This window comes from Botryllus schlosseri, chromosome 10 (genome assembly GCF_051294905.1).
Source record: "Botryllus schlosseri isolate E-star chromosome 10, Bs_hap1, whole genome shotgun sequence".
NCBI lineage: Eukaryota > Metazoa > Chordata > Ascidiacea > Stolidobranchia > Styelidae > Botryllus > Botryllus schlosseri.
In genome coordinates this window covers 8,033,995-8,054,426 of record NC_137245.1, presented here as the reverse complement: position 1 = coordinate 8,054,426, position 20,432 = coordinate 8,033,995, and the positions used below count along the sequence as shown (strand labels likewise).

General features: G+C 39.6%; 1 protein-coding gene across 1 annotated transcript; it reads left to right on the top strand.

Moving 5' to 3' along the window:
* The first annotated feature begins 1,502 nt into the window (after positions 1-1,502).
* On the top strand, positions 1,503-20,373 carry LOC145448183 (nose resistant to fluoxetine protein 6-like). The gene is made up of 13 exons (XM_080326522.1): positions 1,503-1,936; positions 5,538-5,683; positions 7,097-7,254; positions 7,957-8,078; positions 8,150-8,314; positions 8,422-8,608; positions 8,849-9,023; positions 11,358-11,437; positions 12,072-12,194; positions 12,454-12,667; positions 19,226-19,424; positions 19,483-19,641; positions 19,766-20,373. Exons 1-12 carry the CDS (start codon positions 1,576-1,578, stop codon positions 19,500-19,502), a joined length of 1,950 nt encoding a protein of 649 aa, XP_080182648.1. The 5' UTR covers positions 1,503-1,575; the 3' UTR covers positions 19,503-19,641; positions 19,766-20,373.
* Positions 20,374-20,432: the final 59 nt, after the last annotated feature.

Sequence of the window (20,432 nt, the reverse complement as noted above, 5' to 3'; positions counted from 1 at the left end):
GAGGTGTCTTGGAAACTGTAGGGCCCTTTGTTATGACTCCGTAACATGATGTTATTTTGCGACCTGCTGTCTGCTATATCAAAATATATAGAATCGGCCAAACGTAGACTACTAAAGTAAAAGACGCACACGATTTCAAATTGGTATTTCTTCTCTGGCATATAATTTTTCCCTGCGGGATGGTATTTGTCTTGCGAGGTTCAGATTGCCAAGACAGAAATATTCGGCGCCAGTCATTTAGGCGCCTATGGACAATTAAACCTATTTGTATTTTGTATATTTAACGAAGTTTTCGGTCAACATAAGGGCGGTGGCTTTCGGCCAAGGTTTTCTCGCTGCCGATCGTCCTGACCCACTTCTTGGAGTCACATGTTACATGGTCTAAAACTTTATATGTCTTGGTAAATCGTGGCGCGGTAATGGCCAATGCCGACATGCCCATTTCTATAAATCTTGCGTACTTTTTTCTTGGGGGAAGAGTAACTCAAAATTTAATACATTTGGCAACTTGAAATCGCGCGTAGCGCGAAAAACTTTTGAAAAAGTTACATGAATTTTCAAAAAATACTCTATCATTTATGCTAATCCACGAAACAATTTTGGGCCCCCTTCGAGCTCGGGCACCCCCAATTGGGGGTTTTGGGGTGCGGCAGTTACGACCCTGGTCGTTACTTTACTATTCTTCGAGATTACAATGAAATGTCGGTCTTGGCCGTGTGATTCTCGAGTCATATGACTTGTTTCGAGTCATACGCAACGACTCGAGTCCTAGTCGAGTCAATACACAGATTGAGTCGGGTCGAGTCGAGTCATTTCCATATTTGGAGAAAATGGCTCGTGTCAAGTTGAGTCATCAGAAAATAGTGACTCGAATCGGACTCGAGTCGAGTCCTGACTCGAGTCATTACAACCCTGACCACTGTTCACATATATGAGTATCGCCTGTTGCGTTCATACCATATCAATTGTTTCTTTTGTCCTGTTACATTATTAATCGCTCGAAACACATCATGTAGCTTAAAACAGATATGGCTGCAACGACAACCAATCCTGTCCCACTATCCCATTATGTCATCCGCGTGATTAAATTCACACTCAAACACTCGTGACAGAAGTTGGAATGACAAGCACTATGTAATCGCACCATATTGTGTATTCAAGCTTTTTATATAACCCATTACAACCACAATAAAACAAAAGTTACAGTTAGGCAAATGTTTACCTACCTACTATTATCATGCATAGGACCATACTCACGGATATATGGTGTAATTATTGAGTTAACATTTCATTGATGATAAATTTACAAGGGCAGCGACAGAGCAGCGAAAGGTTGGGCTTAGTACTGGGAACATTGATGATCGATCGCCTTAAATGCGTGTGAGTGACGATGAGAGAAAGTGCTTCATATCAGAAATCGTTTTCTATAGCCTACCTACGTCTCTACTACTGACACAGGATAGGTATTTTAGAAATATTGGCACACATCCGTAGCCGATGTCATGGTAAGTTCGCGATAACATTTTTCTTCTTCTTCTTGCTAGAATGATTTGCGCAGCATACTTCTAATAGAATATGCGAATTCAAATTTTTGCACTGATATACATCCCGTTGTTGGGATTCTGCATATCATGGGTGCATGCAGCAGAGGAATTCAAATTCCTTAGCGATCTCGAGTCGCAGGAACAATTTTTAAAGAAACACATTCCAGATTTCACTCATCCTGAAGTAAAAGAACACATCCTACGAATGACGCGTTGGCATCATAACAAGAACCGCGAACATTTGGCCAAGAAGTCTTCAGAAATTTATCGAGATACGCAAATTGCAAAAAAATTGAAACAAAACACCAACTACAACGTATCAGGACAGTGTCTGTCGCAAATTGCGAAGATAGCGATCGATGCAGATGCCAATGAAGCTTACGCGAGATTCGGTAATTAGCTTACTCCTACCTCCAGATTATCGCAACTGAGCAATATTGAACGCGGGGCACATGCATATCCATTCAACTATGACAGTTAAGTGAATTGGACGCATGGAATGTTGATGACGCCGATGAATGGTTGCATTTAAAACAAATGAAGTTTCAAAATATCTTGATTAAAACATATTTTAAGTAGTATTTTAAAAAATCCATTTTTTGAAAAGTTGTATAAATAGGCCATAATTCTATGAATACTTTCTAGAAAACGTGCAGTATGAGCCTGCGGACGATTTGCATCTGATATAGTCGACGTAAACGATATGGAATGGTTAGAACCCTCGGAATTGTCGTTGGTTCAATTGTTATAGCTCGTAGAAATAGATCAGGGGCGTGCAACTTTTTCGGTCGGCGGGTCTGATATCAGAAAATGAAGTACTTGGCGGGCAGGATTACAGAATCGATACACTAATCGCGTATTTATCCACCTATACAAGGAATAAATGGTATTTATTGTAAACTTTTGGTTTAAAGCATTAGAGATCAATAACAGTATTTAATAAATATATTAGTATAATGTACTTCAATAGCTGTTGCGGTCAATCAGGCATCTGTGGTCAATCAAAGTTGTCAACAAGTTCTTTGAACTCTGGCTGCATCTTAGGTGTATAGAAACCCTTAGTAAACATTGCACGTGAATATCAGTTATATATATTTATATTGGAGCACAGCCTTGTCTTGTTAATGTCTATGGTCGAAAATGTTTGCTCGCAAATGTATGTAGTGTAGACCCAAGCAGAACAAATATAGTTTCAGGTTGGCTTAGGGGAGATGTGATACCGATGGATCACTGGGACAGAAAGTACTTAAAAATTTCTCCATGATAATTCCATGACTACACTCCGTGAATTTGTCTACAATTACATGCTGACAGAATCTTTCCTCACATGCAAAAAAAAAAATCGACCTGCGTGAGTTATGGGGTCTGTGACGAATGATTTACGTTTTAGGAGGTGTAAAGTAAATTTGGATCGACATTTGCATTTTTCAATATCACCTTTCAGACTAACAAGTCCGTCATAATTTGTGATGTAAATTCAGGGTATATAATGGCACATATTTTTTGAATCAATACCATCCTCGAGTGGACTATTTTCAAGTCAATTACAATATTTATGAGTGGGGAACCTATGGTACCATAGCCAAATCAATCAAAATAGATGGACCAACTAATCCCTTAACATCAGTAAATCGCCAACAGGCTGTAAATCATATTTACCTGTGGTGTTTTATCGCTATTACGAGGTATTTGAAAGTCAAGATGTCGATTTACGGGTAATATGTATGTGGCATTATTTTGTAAGTTCAGGCGTAAATCAAAACATGATTTTATGCCAACATTTGAGTTGATATAATCTATTTTATTCTTGAAGGTCGCGACGAAACATTCTTCATTGGATTGCTGTAGCATAGCTTATAGTAAACAACAAAACAAGTCAACAAATTTGAATTTTTGAGCGTATGTCTCACAGGTCTAATGGTCGTGTGCATTTGGACTCACCGGGTGGGGACCGATGACACGTTCGAGCAACAAATTTTAAACGTTTATAAATATTCTTTGAAAAGGCGGATATTCATGTAAATGTCCGCGATAGGGAAATGTCCGCGATTTGAGGGCCAGAGATCATTTTGCAATTTTTTATCCATCCGTACCACATTTCCCCTACTTGCATTGCTTCTGTGACACTTGGAATTTATCAATACTTTCAGATTATAATTTTACTATCAAGGTAGAAACTCTCTGCAGGCCGCTCAAAATCCCGTCGCGGGCCGTATTTGGCCTGCGGGACGTATATGTTGCCCGCCCCTGATATAGATAATTGGTACGGAATGGGTGTTTTGATGATGATGACGGCCGATCGTAAAAATGTTTCATACCGATGTAGTTCCGGTAGGTTAAGATTATTTTTGGTCCGTTTATGACGGGGGTCGGACATTTTTCCGTCAAAGGTGCAATATTTATCCTATATTTTCAATTGTCAATGTCGATCCACTTAGACGTAACAATTAAAGATTCGTGACGTCATGGTTTGAGCAAAACATGTTTTAACCAATGCCATATTTTAAACTTGTTTGTTTGAAGTTGATTTTTGTATTTTGTAGCTGGAGCGGCTGACTTTTGCCGTACAAAACAATGAAGGTTCAGAATATGATCAGTTGATCAATAAATACATGAATAATGATGCTTCAGTTTCACTGATATAAAGTACAAACTGAACAGCAAATAAAACATATCCTATTGTATGAACACAAAATTTCGTATTCTCCAAGAACAGAGCAAATTGTTTTGATTACTGTTCATATTGGCTTATTCTAAAATGGGATTGCCAAATGTTTGGGTTACCATACGTCCTCATTGGGGGGTATCCTACTTTGTCAGGAAAATGTCATCCGAGGACGCCTAATTGTCTTCCTTCTGGACAACTGGTCCTCCCATACAGCTTACAGCAATCTGCTAAAATCTAGGGTAATGGAATGGGTCAACTAATAATCGGCATTAACTGCGCGAAATATGTAATACGGACGTTTGGTCGGGTCATTCGGGAGTCGATTTGTCGGTATTGTGTGGTATTAACTGAAAAAAGATCATCAATTCGGCCCGGCTCAAGAATTACTCACTTCTTTACGATAATATCTGGTGTTGGCTCAAGAAAAGGTCGACTTTCGACTTCCTCGAATTTTCTGACTTTCGCTGCGGCGGACTCAAGTTTTCGTCGTATTTTACTACATTTTATACAAAAGAGAGGGTGTCGTTTCCTATGATAATTTATTTCGAATCACAGCTGGATTTTTTTGTTCGCGGCATATATTTTCTGTGCGCGCAGATTCGAGGGAACATTGAAAGTGCAGACTTTTTTTAGTCAACACCACCAAATCGACATAAAAAGTGGGTGATTCGGAAGTCGAGTCAAGGTGATGACCTTTTTTCATTTTTTAGTCAACACAACAAGATTTCCAGTAAATATTTCAAAATCAGCTGTTTTCAATTTTGGTAAAATGGACTTCTTTCCGCCAACGTGCAAGGCGCGGGTCGATCAACATGCCCCGCGGCCAGCGCCATTCCACCAATCTGACATTATGACGCCGTTCATGTTCACTACTCCACAAATTTTCCATTGAGTGACGCATTGTTGAAAAATTGCTCCCACCCCTGTTCCAAGCCGCCAAAAAGCCAACTTCGTTCATCTTTATCCGGCTCGACGGCTGAAGAAGTTTCACGCTAGTAATGTGAGGTCATCTATCCTACTTGGGAGGGAATAGCTACTTTTGAATGAGCTATTCAGAAATATCGTACATCGCTTGGGTTACCCATCCACATAATACTACAATGAATTGCTACAATTTTGTGTCTTATCGTAATGCGTCAAAGTTATAGAAACACTGTTGGTGCTTGACTGCTTGATTCTTCAGAATATATTTTGTATTGGTACGGAGTAATTCCACCACATAATTAATGCCGCAACCGACTATTTCGATTCGCATGCTTTTCCGCGGTTGCTCAAATCGCCTATATTAGACAATCATCCACATATAATGATGCATTACATCACAGTCGAGGATTCAAATGGCCGTCAAAGAAGTGGGCTGTTCAGAGGTGATTATTTATGGTTGGGAAAATACTATGAATGCAAAGGACAAACCGACGCGACTGGGAATATAGTGACAAGAATGTGCCTTGCTGTAGTAACCGAGACTTTGGTGGGTTTCTTAGTGAGAGCGCTAGCATCTGCTCTCTGTGTATAGTTAGCGTTTGTGTAGGCCTGCAAACCTTGGTAGTTATTGCAGAAGCGGCTCTTCCTATAGGGCAAGTGGGACATTTCCCTACCTAACATTCTGTGCTATAACAATAATTTATCATATATAGACGCACAGAAATCAATATATATGAGGAAATAACGGATAATAACATTATGTTTATGCGTTCTCGGTTGCAAACGTCTAAGCGGGACATACATGACTCGCGCCCCGGTAGACCCCATAACAAGCTTCACCTGTCTATTCTCTTAAAGACGCTCACAATAAAGAAACACGTATGCCACTGATATAATCATATTATAGTGCATATGATATGGATTGAATTCATAATTGGACGGGCGTGTTCACAACAGGACGTCCGTCAGTAGGCCAGGCATAACGTATTTATACCGAGTTCACATCAGCTGGAATCTTCATGGACTCGCACGATACCGATGGTTCACTGATTCACACAATTTTGATTACGAATCTGGAACAGAGTAAATGTGGGAGTATATATCCAGACTGGACAAGAATTAGGACGATAAGCACGCGGGCTCAAGTTAGCATAATAGCAATGATGATGAAATGTTTCAAGTTAGCTATGGATAAGTAGATTCGTTGAGAAAGCAGTTATTCTGTGTCTCTTATTGGTTCAAAGCAAGCTTACAGGACCACATATTTATGTTATGTGCCAGCCCAGAGTGATCAATTCTCTTCTACATTATATGCGAACATGTAATGTTTATTGTTGATTAACATTTACGTTTTGCGAAGGAGCAAGGTTTTCTTACAATATGCGGTACATGGCAGATGTTCACAGATAACGATGGTAGATAAGTTTGGTTTGGACCTACTAAACACAATCTTTACACCGAGCAAGAGCATGGTATATAGATAATGACCGCTACCGATTAAAAATGGTTGCGTCTACATAGATTTCCAAAAGTAGAAAAGAGGCCCTGATTGAAAGAAGATTGAGAACCACTGGAATAAAATTCACTGAAAACTCAGCCACACGTCCATGGGCTCATCATAAACGAGCGCCAGCCGAAAATATTCGGGTTCATTTCAGTATCAATATACTTATTTAATTGTATGTTGAAGTTCTGTAACTCCAAGAAGCTATTTAAATGATTGATAATATGACAATGTTTGAAATATTACAGTGGTACGCTCGCTGTATAATGTCAATTTGATCAATTTATGAAACTGAGCAAAATTCACAGGGAAAAAATCCTAACGCGATAAAGCAATTCTGAGCTCAGAATCGGATTCAGCAACAACAATAGAATAGTCGAGGTCTATCATCTAAGATTTTATCCAAGTGATTTTTGAAATTTGATGACCAGTGTAATTTGTAATGAAGGTCTTTAGAATACGCCTGATGGATTATATATTACAACATGCTTCCCGGAAATTTGCGACGAGAACGACGTTGCGTCATATTTAGAAGCTGTTTTCGGTGACGGGTCGTCTGCAAAGGCATATTGCCCAAGCAAAAAACCGTTTTCAAAGGCTGATATCGCAGCAATGTAGGAAATAGATTGTGATCTTACATTTATTGAGTTTTGATTAATTCTACTTTACCTGCCATGGCAAGAGTTGAAACCACTGTAGTACGATATCACCACTATGTCGACACGGGTCGGATAATGTACAATATGACACACATGATCTAATTTTGTATTCACCGAACATGGAAACAGTAGAGTGTAGATGCAACGGTGATATTAACGTTCCTTTTCCCACATCTCCCGCATTAGAGGTCAAGGTCAATGATGGATCTGCGTTGCAGAACAGCAATCTCTATAAATATGGATTGCGGGTCCGATTCGGCATGAAAGACGTCATAAGCATCAGATCCCATTAGCGAAATGCCGCAATTGCTATATTGGATTCAGCAAAATTTCATCCATAAATTGACCATATGAAATTACATTGAATCGCGGTATATTCTGCATCGCTGGATCTGAAACGAGGTATGATATCTTCTGGTTCCTGGTAATCCTGGTATTGTTATTGTTTGTGTATTCATGGCGATTCGGCTACCGTAATCTGTATCCGTACCATGAGAGCAGGAAATATTAGAATCCAAATCCGAAAATAAAGTAATACCCAAACCCAAGTCTTTTTCATCTCGGACAGGCAGGGAATTTGACATGTAGCATAAATATCATTTTCAACCTGTGACACAGTAATGTATTTGACCATACTGGATACCTCTTTCAATGCAGATGCGTGTTCTCTATACTCGCATTCTTCGTGCTAGCGGGAACAATATGTGAGATAATATTTATCTGCCTCGACTTGCACTACGGGATGACGAATCCAGCACACGAGAAAAGAAAGCGTAGTGGTAATTAATCTTTAACTCACATGCCTGGAAAGTGATAATTTCCCATGATTTTTTGTGTTGTCGTGCTACAGTGCCCGCATATCTCTTGCTGTGCTTCTCATTGATTAAAAACACGAAGACCCTGTTCAACACCGATAGAAAAGAAAGTACCATTGAAGTCTTGGATGGAATACGATTCTTAAGCATGGCTTGGGTCATACTTGGACATGCGGTCTACTTTCCACTAACAACAATCGGTGCGTATCCAAATGTGTGCTCTTATGTTTTTGAATAACATTCCAGTATCTTGTGTCTATGGTGTGCACGTCAACACTTTCTCATTATTATTTCATTGTTTTACCAGACAATGTACTGGATGTATGCAACTTTTACATCACACATTTTGGTGCGATGGTGATCGTCAACGGCACGTTCGCCGTAGATTCATTCTTTTTTCTAAGCGGGCTTCTTGTAACCTATTTGACGATGAGAGAAATGCGACGAAGCGGTTCACTGAACATTCCAATCATGTATCTACACAGATATCTGAGGTTGGTTCTGTATTCCGACAGTCGACTATCGACACTACTTGCAGAGCATGTGAAATGAATCCATTAGATTATGACATCAATATTTAATTGCCTAGTAGCCCACTTGGCACAGGTGCTGTATTCGGTCAGCTTATTTGATAGAATCGGGCAACAATTCGATTTCACTACTCAAGCCGCTCACTATCGCTAACACATCATCAAAGTATCTGTGAAATAATATCTGCATCCGCTCTGTTTCAGATTGACTCCGACTTTGGTAGTTGTGATGCTGTTCACTAGCACCTTATTTATGAGACTCGGAGAGGAGCCAATTTACGAATTGAGAAATGCCCTTCTCCCAAAGCAGTGCGAGAAATACTGGTGGACGAATCTATTGTATATAAACAACTTATATCCAGAGAATTTCGCAGCCGGGGTACGTACATTATGAATCTGGCGGATAATGCATTTCATGTGTGCTAGTGATTCCCAAACTTTTTTGAATTGTGTTAAAGCCACACTCGAAAATTTTTAAAACACTCGTCATACATTTACAGGAAAGTTTTCTTTTGAAAATAAATTTAACGTGAAATGTAATGGGTATAAGTATGAATACGAACATATAAACGACAGAAGCGAGGTTGCATACTTGCATCATTCTTTGCAGACACATCCGCATTTCGTCATCAATTCCGAGTCGTCTCCCTCGTGTAGGCCTACAGCTTTATCAAAAAAGTGTTTTAAAAAATCGATCGCTACCTCATTCGATGAGCTGTTTTTTTTCTGCAAAAAGATTGTTTGATTCGATGCTTCTGAATGGACTAACTATACTAGGGATGGTGCGAATGATTCACAGTGATTCATGGACTGGTGCCCTCATATTTTAGGGCAGTGGTTATCAACCTTTTTATATTTGCGAACCCGTTATGGACCTTCACGGACCCCCTCAAGTTTTCGTTCAAAATTAACCCTATTATCGCGCAACCGTCATCTGTCTTGTGCACACTTTAACTGTAGGCTTGTGAGAAAAAGCCACAAAGTGACTTTTCGTGAAATTATCATCATACTATATGTAGAAATTGGGTGGACTTTTTATTATTTCGAAGCGAAGTTTGCAGCTGTGTTTATTGTCTTGAAAATCACAGTTGTCGATTTGATATGAACGAGTGCCGAAAATGTTTCCATAGAGATAGGTGTTAGCGAATGTAATATTATCGCGTAACGCTTCCCACGACACCTTTTAGTGTGATCGCAATTCGCAACGCGTATGGCACCAAAATTGAGAAGCAGAGTATTTAATGAACATATACCATCCAACCTGGTCATTACGATCCAGCATCTCATCTTGAAGTTATTCTGGAATAGTGGTTATGTATATTACCGGATAAACTGGATTTCGTGGCGAGGTGTCAATCCCTCATTAGGACACATTACGAAATAAATCAGGAACTTCTTATTCAAACGACCCCAACAAAAATTATCTAAACAGCAATATGCTCCTATAAGTAGGCTAGTGGAAGTTTACCAATTAAAAAATGAGTTTGCATAGTAGGATGTGTTATCTCAGACGACTATTCTAATGACGTGAGTCCTGAAGCTTTAGAAATTATGAAGTGAAATACCACATCAGCGAGAACCCTTCCTAGACTCACACGATACCGATAATTCAATAATACTGATTTACACAATTTTTGCAACAGGATTGTTTCTTTGGATCAATCTGACCTAATTTGGGCGCGCTTATTCCGAACCTGGCATTACTTTTGTTCAATCAGGTCACGTTTCTGATTTTGGTACTACTATTCCGGGTTACTCAAGTAGGTTTCGGCTAACCACAGTACTTGCCGAGGGCGTTATGCTTTCGGAATACTTCGAATTTTACCTGAACAGTGTATAGTGGATAAACTAATTACTTTTGGAATTTGGATTTTCAAAAGTAGAAAGTAGTCCAAGGAAATGAGTGCACCACTCTCACAAGTTGAATTATCCTAAGAATTGCGTGTAATAGCCCCATAGCACAGCAGCTGAATATATTCTCGATGATTCTACATCGGGGTAGTGTCATTGTAGATCAGTGGTTCCCCACCTTTTAACGGCCCGAGCCGCATTCTAAACTTCAGAGTACTATGATGCCGCATAAAACACTCGAGTAGACTACTTATAACGGAATTTTAAAGGTATAACTAACCTACCGCGAAAGCTCACCATCGAGCTAATGCAAAAGCACATAGACTTCCAGGGAGTCTGTTCCGGTTATTTTAGCATTGACAGACGCAGATTGGCGAGTGCTATGAATTGAAGTAAACTGAAAATGCATATCATTACTACAACATACTGCTATGTCAATATGTAATAGCTCTTATATTCCAGCACTTAATGCACAAGTTTGTGGGGAATTATACGCCAAGTAATATTGGACTTCTTTCAATTTATACTGGACTATGAGCAGTTATTTTAATGTTAGTGTCGAAATTAACTCTTCACAGATACGATATATAAATGTCTATGACCGGCAGAACTCATTACATATCCTTATCTGACGGGTATCCATGCGTTGGACGCTAGTCTGCAAGAATTCACATTCCCGGATTTCAGAAGCGGCATTAGTCAACTATATACATATCTAATATCAATCATTTTAGCATTGATATACATACATTGACTATAACTATTCATGGAATCAAACAACAACTGTCGTCTATCATATTTTTGTGGCATATTTAGAGGTCTTTCAGAGTCGCAAGAAGCTAAAACAATTATAAACTTTCAGTGCATATCATGGGTGTGGTATCTGGCTAATGACTGGCAATTTTTCGTGATATCGCCAGCCTTTATCTATCTACTTTACAAGTAAGTAGCCGTTATTTTCTCTTTAAATCTTTTAATTTGAACGGAAATGCGGTAGTACAGAGGTGAATGTCTGATTTTTAGCAGTTCGTTTCATATGCGGACACGACTTTGGAGATATTTCAGGCATGTATCGCGCCGAATGATCGCTCATCTCGAGATATAGCCTGTCGAACTTGGGCTATAGGCTCGAGCGCTGCATACGTACCCGGACCAATATTCAACCTCTGATGTGGTGCCCCAGGGTCTTGTCTTGTCCCCCCCAAACGTGGTCAAAGTATTTATGAACACTACTCAAGTAACGTTAAAAGTAGCCACACAATAATCTACTCAAGTAAAAGTAAGAGCAGGAATTTTAAAATAAACCTAACACTACTTCATGTAGAAATAGAATTGGCGGGCTTTATGTCAACTCAAGTACGTAGTCATGGGAGGCAGTTTAAAATACGCTCTCGTGGACTGTCAAAAACTTGAAAATCAGGTATGCAACATGATAGTAGCTGACTGAGGTATTGCAATGCGATAGTTACACTACTGAATTGTAGTGTTCCATTCAACAACGTGTTATAGCTCATATAGTTTGTTGCGATTAAGCTACCCTACCGATTTTTCTTCACATGATTTTCCTTATTTTTAGACATCGATTCGCAGGTTTTGTGGCGGTAGGATCTGTCGTCTCAGGGTGCATCATTATCACGGGAAGTTTAGTTTCTCATTATGACATATACCCGGATGTGCTAAGCTATGGTGTTGTAGCAAGGTATGCAGTTAAGTGAATATACTGAGAGTTCCCTAATTAGTAATAAGCAGTTAGCAATACGTTCTGCAACTGTTTTACTTTTTAATTGATATTCAATAGTCATTCACAATGCAACATGCAAGCTAAAGCTAAAATATTGGTATTTTTACCGTCTATTGTTTGATTTAAATATTAAAACAACGACTATAAAAATTATAGTTGATATTTAAAATAGTATATTTTGTGAATAACTTGGTGGAATAAACTTCTCTTGCTACAGAGCATTCGTGTACATTTACAAACCGCGATCCCCTGCTGCAACATACGAGGAGGTGGAAGTCAGCACCACCACACCAGCCGCAGTAGACGATGGAGGAAATGATTACTTCGGATATATATACAGTAGACCATGGTGTCGCATATGTGCTTACATGGTTGGAATGGTGGCGGGTTACATATTGTACGCGACGAATAAAAAGTTCAGGATAAAATTGGTAGGCCAGGATAGCTTATTTACCTGTATAGGATAGCCTATTTACCTGTATAGGATAGCCTATTTACCAGTATTGTTTCTGTCGATCCAAGTATAATTTGCGGTTGCGTCGGTCATATGCTTAACCTTACATACTCTACTACGTCTACCGCTAAGATATACACGGCTTACATGTTGTTTTATCTGTCCAATATTCTTTTTTGGTACGATAGCGATAGCGAGTAATAGGAAGTAGAAATCCAGTGAATTTTGATAAAAAAAGTCTGTTACTATCTGACAATTCCCAAAAACGTTGGCACAGTAGATCGTAGCCTACTAAAGTTCTTTTGCGAACGCGAGCCTGTGTATTATCGATGTTCGCATAGAGAACACCAATGTACAGTGTAAACAGAACTTCCACTCCAACCCGAAATGGTATCATTTGGTAAGTGTACTAATGAATAAAGTTGAAAATAAATTCGGTTCTACATTCAATCGCATATCCATTCCACACTACAAGTTGTCGGTACATATATAATTGTGAACAGTTACTTCAGTGGTCTCGTCGGGGACCTAATATGTCACACATATGGGCCCGGGGCATCTTATTAACCAATATTCACGAATGACGCGCCAAGACCTGAATAATTTGTGCTAGAACGGGCTTGATCGATAAGTAATGGGCGGTTACAGATTATAAAAAAACACTTTGAGACTGGGGGCAAACGTTAAAATCAAAGAACCACTTGTGACACGCAACTTGACTTTTTTCCAACCATGGACGCAACAAACTATTTGTGTTTAATGCGTCGAAGCTTGGTATTTCGTTATCTAAACCAATCGTCATGACAACCATCTGCATTCTGTGGCCGCCTTGACTTATAGTTAGTTTCTTCTCGAGTCCCTTTATCCTTCACCGCTTCACCGCTGTAACACCAATGGGTAGTTCGGCGATCGGACAATTTTAATACTTTTACACTATATTTATGTTGTGGTTCATCTGTTGCTATATTCGAAGGTAAATCAATCGCTGTCTTAATTTATCTGGACAATTACATGTCCATTAGCCTACATATCAGGAGTAGCCTACCCACGAAACCAGGATAAGGCTTCACTGCTCGAATGCTTTGATATCACATCAATATTTGGTAAATTCATTCTATCTCTATATAGTAGTCAGTAGTGGCAATCAAATGTTCGCTAGCTCCACAATTATAACCCTAAAGCTTTCATGGTGACATAATGCATCTGATCTTCAGCTCAATGACTGTGTTTCATAATTGTTACAAATTATGCTTATTCCCTACCAAGTAGGCTACAACAATTTTGTGCAATATTTATGAGAGTGATTTATTCGCACCAGGCTTGAATCGTTACAATAGTAAATGTCATTTTCACGATGTGCGTGGGATGCGGAGGTGGTCAGTAACGAAGTACTTCTACTTTTTCCAAGTACTCAAGTAGTTTTCCTCTACTTCTGGTACTTATTTAAGTAGATATAATCTTAGCTACTTCTACTTCTACTTCGTCATATTTTGTGATCTACTTACTTACTTTTCGCTATTTTCGGTTTGTCAAGTAGAAATAGTGGTGACATAACCGAATACACACCAAGAACTGCCCAGAACATGAACGAGAAAGACTTCGACGTTTCAGGAATCGCATCTCTGCATCTCATTTCCAAGGCAAAAGAAAATACAATGAGAGATTTTTCAACAGACACAAAAAAGACACTCTTAAAACTAGGTCAGGACTTAACTTTCTCCTATACCGGACAAAAGGCCATAAGTCTGTTTCAGACATCGTGAATTCGGATACGGGGAGAAAACGTCCAGACCCGGTGGTCATCGCGAATCACTTCAATGAATATTTTTTTTAACGTTGGCCTTAATATTGCTTCTTCTATTACAAAACCTGTGTCGGTCAGGTCAGAGGTGAGATCGATATCCCAGTATATTGTGCTCAAACCTACGACCAAATACGAAGTCGAAGTAGCCTTTCACAAACTGAAATCGTAGAAGGCCGTCGGCTATGACCAAATCCCATCATGGTTTTTAAAAATGATAAGCTTCCATATCGGACAGTATATCGCCCATTTTTTCAACTTCATGATATAAAATGGAGTCTACCCAAGCTATCTAAAAACAGCCAGAGTAGTCCCTGTACACAAAGCTGGGGATAGAACCAGACATGGGGTGATTACTTCATGAATGTAATCGATTGCGATTACGATTACTTCTGAATGACGCGATTACGATTACGATTACGATTACAGCAAAATCAGGAAGTAGTCGATTACGATTACGATTACATTGGAAAAGTAATCACGATTACCCACGATTACATTTATTTTGCATCTTAGAAGTTATATTGGAAGGCAATATATGGATTGCGCTGAAAAGGCCTAATGAGATAACAAACTTCGTTTAGAAAAGATGCGTCCTTTGCTTGTTACGTCATAATGTACATATTACCCATTTTTATGTGGACGATTTATCGCACCCAACGACTTGCATTCTTGCTAGATCCATGACTGCCACACCCCAAATTTCCCAATAGGGTGGGGAGCAAGCTCGAAGGGAACTCAAAAGTATTTCGTAAACCAACATAAATTATAGAGTATTTTCGAGAGATTTAATTAACTTGAAAATTCTCTCTAGATACGCTTGATTTTGAAATGCATACGTCTCACCCTCAACAAAAAAGCAAAAAATTTACAATTTATAGTACGGTTGCATTTAAAACAAATGGTTGTTTAAAACACTTTGTTTAAACAGTGTTTTAAACAAATGCTTTAAAAAAATTGTGTTTTTTTAAGTTGTAAAATTATGCCAAATTTGTGTAAATGCTTCTTGGAGGTACAGAACTTCAATATATAATTGAATAGTATATTCATATTGAAATGAACCCGAATATTTTCGGCTGACACTCGTCAGGGGTAATCGTCAGCAACTAGTAGAGAAATGGAAAGAACATTGTATATCAACATTCAACAATCGTATCACAAAATATGACGTCACCAGCATGAAATTTCGTGAGTGAGAGAGCGTTCAATGTACTATTTTTAGGTGGTACACGAACTCCTTTTTTTGACAGAGTTTTGGTTGGTGTATTTTGATAAAAGTCGACTCCAAGGCACACAAATGGAATTGTGAACGGCCTCGCCAAACGATTCGAAATCGGTCGTCTCGATAATTATTCGCACAAATCGGATTATCTAACAGATGTTTGCCGATGGCAGAATTGATGGCCTTTGATCGATCAGCATCAATCTTAAGCGGATGAGTTAAGGGTGAGCTTTTCACTGAGCGTGAAGCACGTGTTCTGATGAATCTCGGGACATGTTGGTATAACTGCATTACAAAAAACATGTTGTTTGAGCCTACGGTCAATTACCACCCGATTTAGCCGACAACCATCGGTATAGGATGGTTGGAACCCCTTAAAATATAGTCGGTTCAACAATTATATTAAAGATATTTCGTCAAAGGAGCTATATTTACCCTATATTTTCAATTGTCAATGTCAATCCACATTCGTGACGTCATTGCTTGAAAAAAAAACATGTTTTAAACAAGGGCCTTCTTTTAAACATGTTTGCTTTAAATTGATATTTGTTCTAAATGCAACCCTAATTTATAGTAATAGGTTCCAGTCAATACCGTGCCACGACACACCAAAAGACATATGCAGTTTCGACCAACTCGCGACTTCACGAAGTGTGCTACTAAAGAAAGACCTCGGCCGAAACTTAGGGTATGTGCCCATTGTCAATAGCCGCGCTTGGTCGGCGTGACTAATAGTCGGGTCCTGTCAATCTGAGCCCTCAGTCTTCAACTTGAAAATATCACCCTATGGGAGCCAAAGACCAACGTTTGGACTGGGGGACAAATTGCTGTTTTGGTTCTGCTTCTAGCTAGCTATTACTCACGCTAACATGATATATAAGCCCATGGCTATGGCGGCAGGTCCCAATGTTGAGTAAAGAATTGTGAAATAACGATTGGCGCCCGTTTCAAGTAGAGTCATATGAGAATAAAATGAAGAGAACATAAAACTCTGCCTTCAACGTAATACAGATAATGTACTGCAAGCTGTCGTTACGAGAAAGCAAAAACGGCTCGGTTATGATATATATCAGCAGCTGTTGATGTTTAATGCTTCGTTTTATTTGACGAGTACAAAATTTCAAAACTTTGTCCGGTGTACGACTGTACGTACGTAAGCCTACTACATAGGCCTACTGCTTGCCAAGCATCAACGGTCAAACTGCGTTTAACTAAGCATAACCAAACATCAATACACAAGTTACTATTCTAAACTAGGCAAAGTGGTGATTAATTATCCTGCTGCGAGGCACTACGGCGTGTGGAAAGTGTTGATAAGCTGATATACATCGCGGCGGGTGTTCTTACAATCACACTAATGTACGTACATCGAATATCTATTTACTGTGGATACTTCTTACGCAATGACTAGCAAAGCTAATAGGCTACTTCTGACGAAATAATGAGCAATGGCATTTGAAAATGAGACGTTTGTGCTATCACGTAACTGGTATAGGTATAACATCTCTTCCTTGTTCACGAATGTTCAGTTCATGTCATAGTCCTTGTACGAATAAAAAGTAATCGTTCTTTCACAAAGAAATCGATTAGATATGGGAAGAAGTCGATTAAGATTACGGTTACTTACGATTTTTTCGAATGTAATCGATTGCGATTACGATTACTTGAAAATGCTGTAATCGTCGTAATCGATTACGATTACTAATCGCGATTACCCTATGTCTGGATAGAACTAATGTCACCAACGACCGTCCGATATCCGTTCTTCCATGCATCGGGGTTGTATTCGAAAAGTTGCTTCTCTCCCGCCTATCCTCATTCCTCGCCAAAATGTCTGTCATTTCACCTCAACAATTTGGCTTCCGAAACAAACACCAAACCTTACATGCCCTTTTAGCAGTGGCTGAACAGTATTATGATATCTCAGAGAAGTGAAATGTGGGATGTAGCATTTTTCTCGATCTAAAAAAGCGTTTGACTGCGTAGATCATAAAATTCTCATCTAGAAATTGGCGCGTTACGGATTTCGGGGCTCACAACTGGAGCTCATGAAAAGTTACCTCACTGGACGCCAACAAATGTTTGCAATCTCAAACACCTTGTCCTCTCCTCACCTGGTAACCTGTGGTGTACCGCAAGGCTCAGTACTTACACCGGTCCTCTTCACCTTATATGTCAATGACATCTTTGAAACCTCCTCATTGAACACCACACTGTTCGCTGATGATACTCAACTCCTTTCTTCCGTATCTTCGACGGCACAGCTGGATGCCCTGACTGGTGACCTAATGCCCTAAGTGCACGAGTGGGCGGACCAAAATAACCTTTTGCATAAACGCCTCGAAATCCCAATTACTGACAGTAAATTCAAAGAAATAACCTAACCGTTAACATCGCTGGTCAGCCCGCTTCCAACACAGATAAAGCCAAATATCCCGGGGTTTTATTGGACTCGGACATGTCCTGGAAGAGTCATATTCAGTCCCTAGACACTAAATTATCACCGAAGTGCGGCCTGTTCTACAGCCTTGGGCGCTTCATGTCAGCCTGGGTTCTTCTGATACTTTAAATCCTTAATCCAACGAAGTTACATTATTGCATCCTTTGTTGGGGGGGGGGGGGGGGGGCTGCCAATAGAACTGCACTCGAGCCACTGCAAAAACTACAACATAAGGTACTCCGTGTCATAGCTAGAGCCCCACAGGGGCCTGGTTGTCCATCCAACAAGTCGCTGCTAAAGACATTCGGTGTCCTAAACATAGAAGATATGCGGGAACTAGAAATCGCCAAGTTTATGTATCAGTTCCACTGCGGTCGTTGCCCCGAATATTTCAATGACTACGAGTATCTCATTTCCATAGCAAAACTATCATTTGCATCTCATGATGCGGTCGAATGCTCCTGCTGTCGCAAATTTATACCTTCTGGGATGCAATAAAATGCATTGTACATGAAGCTCTCAGCACCTTCCGCATAGCACAGTTTTTGAAAGTCCATGCGAATGTATTATGACAGTTTTCAAAACTACTTACTTACTTGAGTAGATTTAAAGCAAGCAAATTCTACTTCTACTTCATGTAGTTTTAGGTTGCTTATGGAAGAAGAACTTCTACTCGTACTTGAGTAGATTTTTGCGTCGCTACTTCTACTTCTACTTGAGTCGCTTTCTTGAATACTTTGACCATCTCTGGTGGGATGTCATTCTGCAAGGCTTACTTGGAAAGACCTTCAATACCGCTATTGATGCTGCGGCCCGCGGCGTCATTAAAAGCTAGAAATTTTACCCACGAGTACATTTGAGTTTGAGACCGCCAATGGCTAGCAAATGAATTGTATTGTATAATAATGTGCAAGGCTACATATAGTTTATATTTCCATGGTCGAGTCGTATTTAAACCAACGGCGACAGACAATTGACCAATGACCATACTACAACGCCACATAATTTTCACGGCCACTTATTTGTATGCGATGCCGATCGATGAAATCTGATAATTGTATTCTATATGCAGTTTTATGTCATGGAAATGTGGATAGCTGCGTTCGCTATTGGTATAACTCTGATTTATGGATGGTGGGGCGACGTTAAGGCTGTCGATTTGAATGACTTTCCAAGCGTCGAGTTGGCAGCATTTTACGAAGCTCTAAAACGTCCCTTATGGGCTCTTTGCCTCATGTGGTTGACCATTGGCTGCACCTTCGGCTACGGAGGTAAATAAATGACATTAGGAGTTCGTGACTCAACGCTTGATTACTAATTTTCATTTAGGTCCGATCAATGCAACTTAAAGCTGGAAAGTTTTCATCCCGCTAAGTCGGTTGACATTTTGCTCATTCTTGGTGCATCCCCTTGTATTATATTATATGTCCACAGCAATAGAAACATCACTACATTTCCGGGTCAACACGGTTATATACTACTACATAGGTATGTGATAGATATCAAAACCTACTTTGAAATTGATTAGCAACGTATGATATTTCCGGTAATCTGAAACGTCAATTATTGTACGGTAAACCGCCGATAATGGAGCATACCTCTACCATTTCAGCTGGACTTGTGTTGTCTTATGCGGCTGCTTACGTCTTGTCCATGCTCGTTGAGGCACCCATGGCTGGTTTGCAGAAGATCATATTCTATACATCAAAAGGCAAGACGCCATGGTACTCCATATTCAATGTAAATGTGGAAACAAATTCCAAACTTACAAAATCATCGCAATCCAAACCGAGAACTGACGTTCCTGGTGCGGTGACGACCATGGAAATGTCTACTCCTTCCGAAAAGGACTTCGAAGTTTCTTCTACTGCTTTTGCAAAAGAGGAGGGGGCCACAATGAGTTATGACAACCATGCCGCAAGTCCCGAAGATGACGAAAAGTTAAATTATTCAGCTGGATCAAAATCCAGCACTGCATTCTAGAATCAACCTCATAATGATCTCGCCTGACTGGTAATAATCGAATAGACTGAATAACAAGAAATCCCCAGCTACGTAGTCAGCCCAACTTTAACACAGATAAAATACCTCGATACATCCACAATTATCATAATGTATGTCGCTGTTCATGTAATGCAAGATTCGAATCCTAGCGCTGAACATGCAATAATATTAAATAGTATTCATCATTATAATCGAATATAGCTGTACAAGGAAAAAGTATACCATGACAGCAAATAGCATAGACCAGTAGGCTACTATACTAAGAAGTTGGAGAG

Coding starts and splice junctions, on each gene's coding strand:
- LOC145448183 (XM_080326522.1), top strand. CDS start 1,576: ATGCGAATTCAAATTTTTGCACTGATATACATCCCGTTGTTGGGATTC. Junction 5,684..7,096: donor CTGTAGTAACCGAGACTTTG/GTGGGTTTCTTA, acceptor GAAGGTCTTTAG/AATACGCCTGATGGATTATA. Junction 7,255..7,956: donor AAGGCTGATATCGCAGCAAT/GTAGGAAATAGA, acceptor CTTTCAATGCAG/ATGCGTGTTCTCTATACTCG.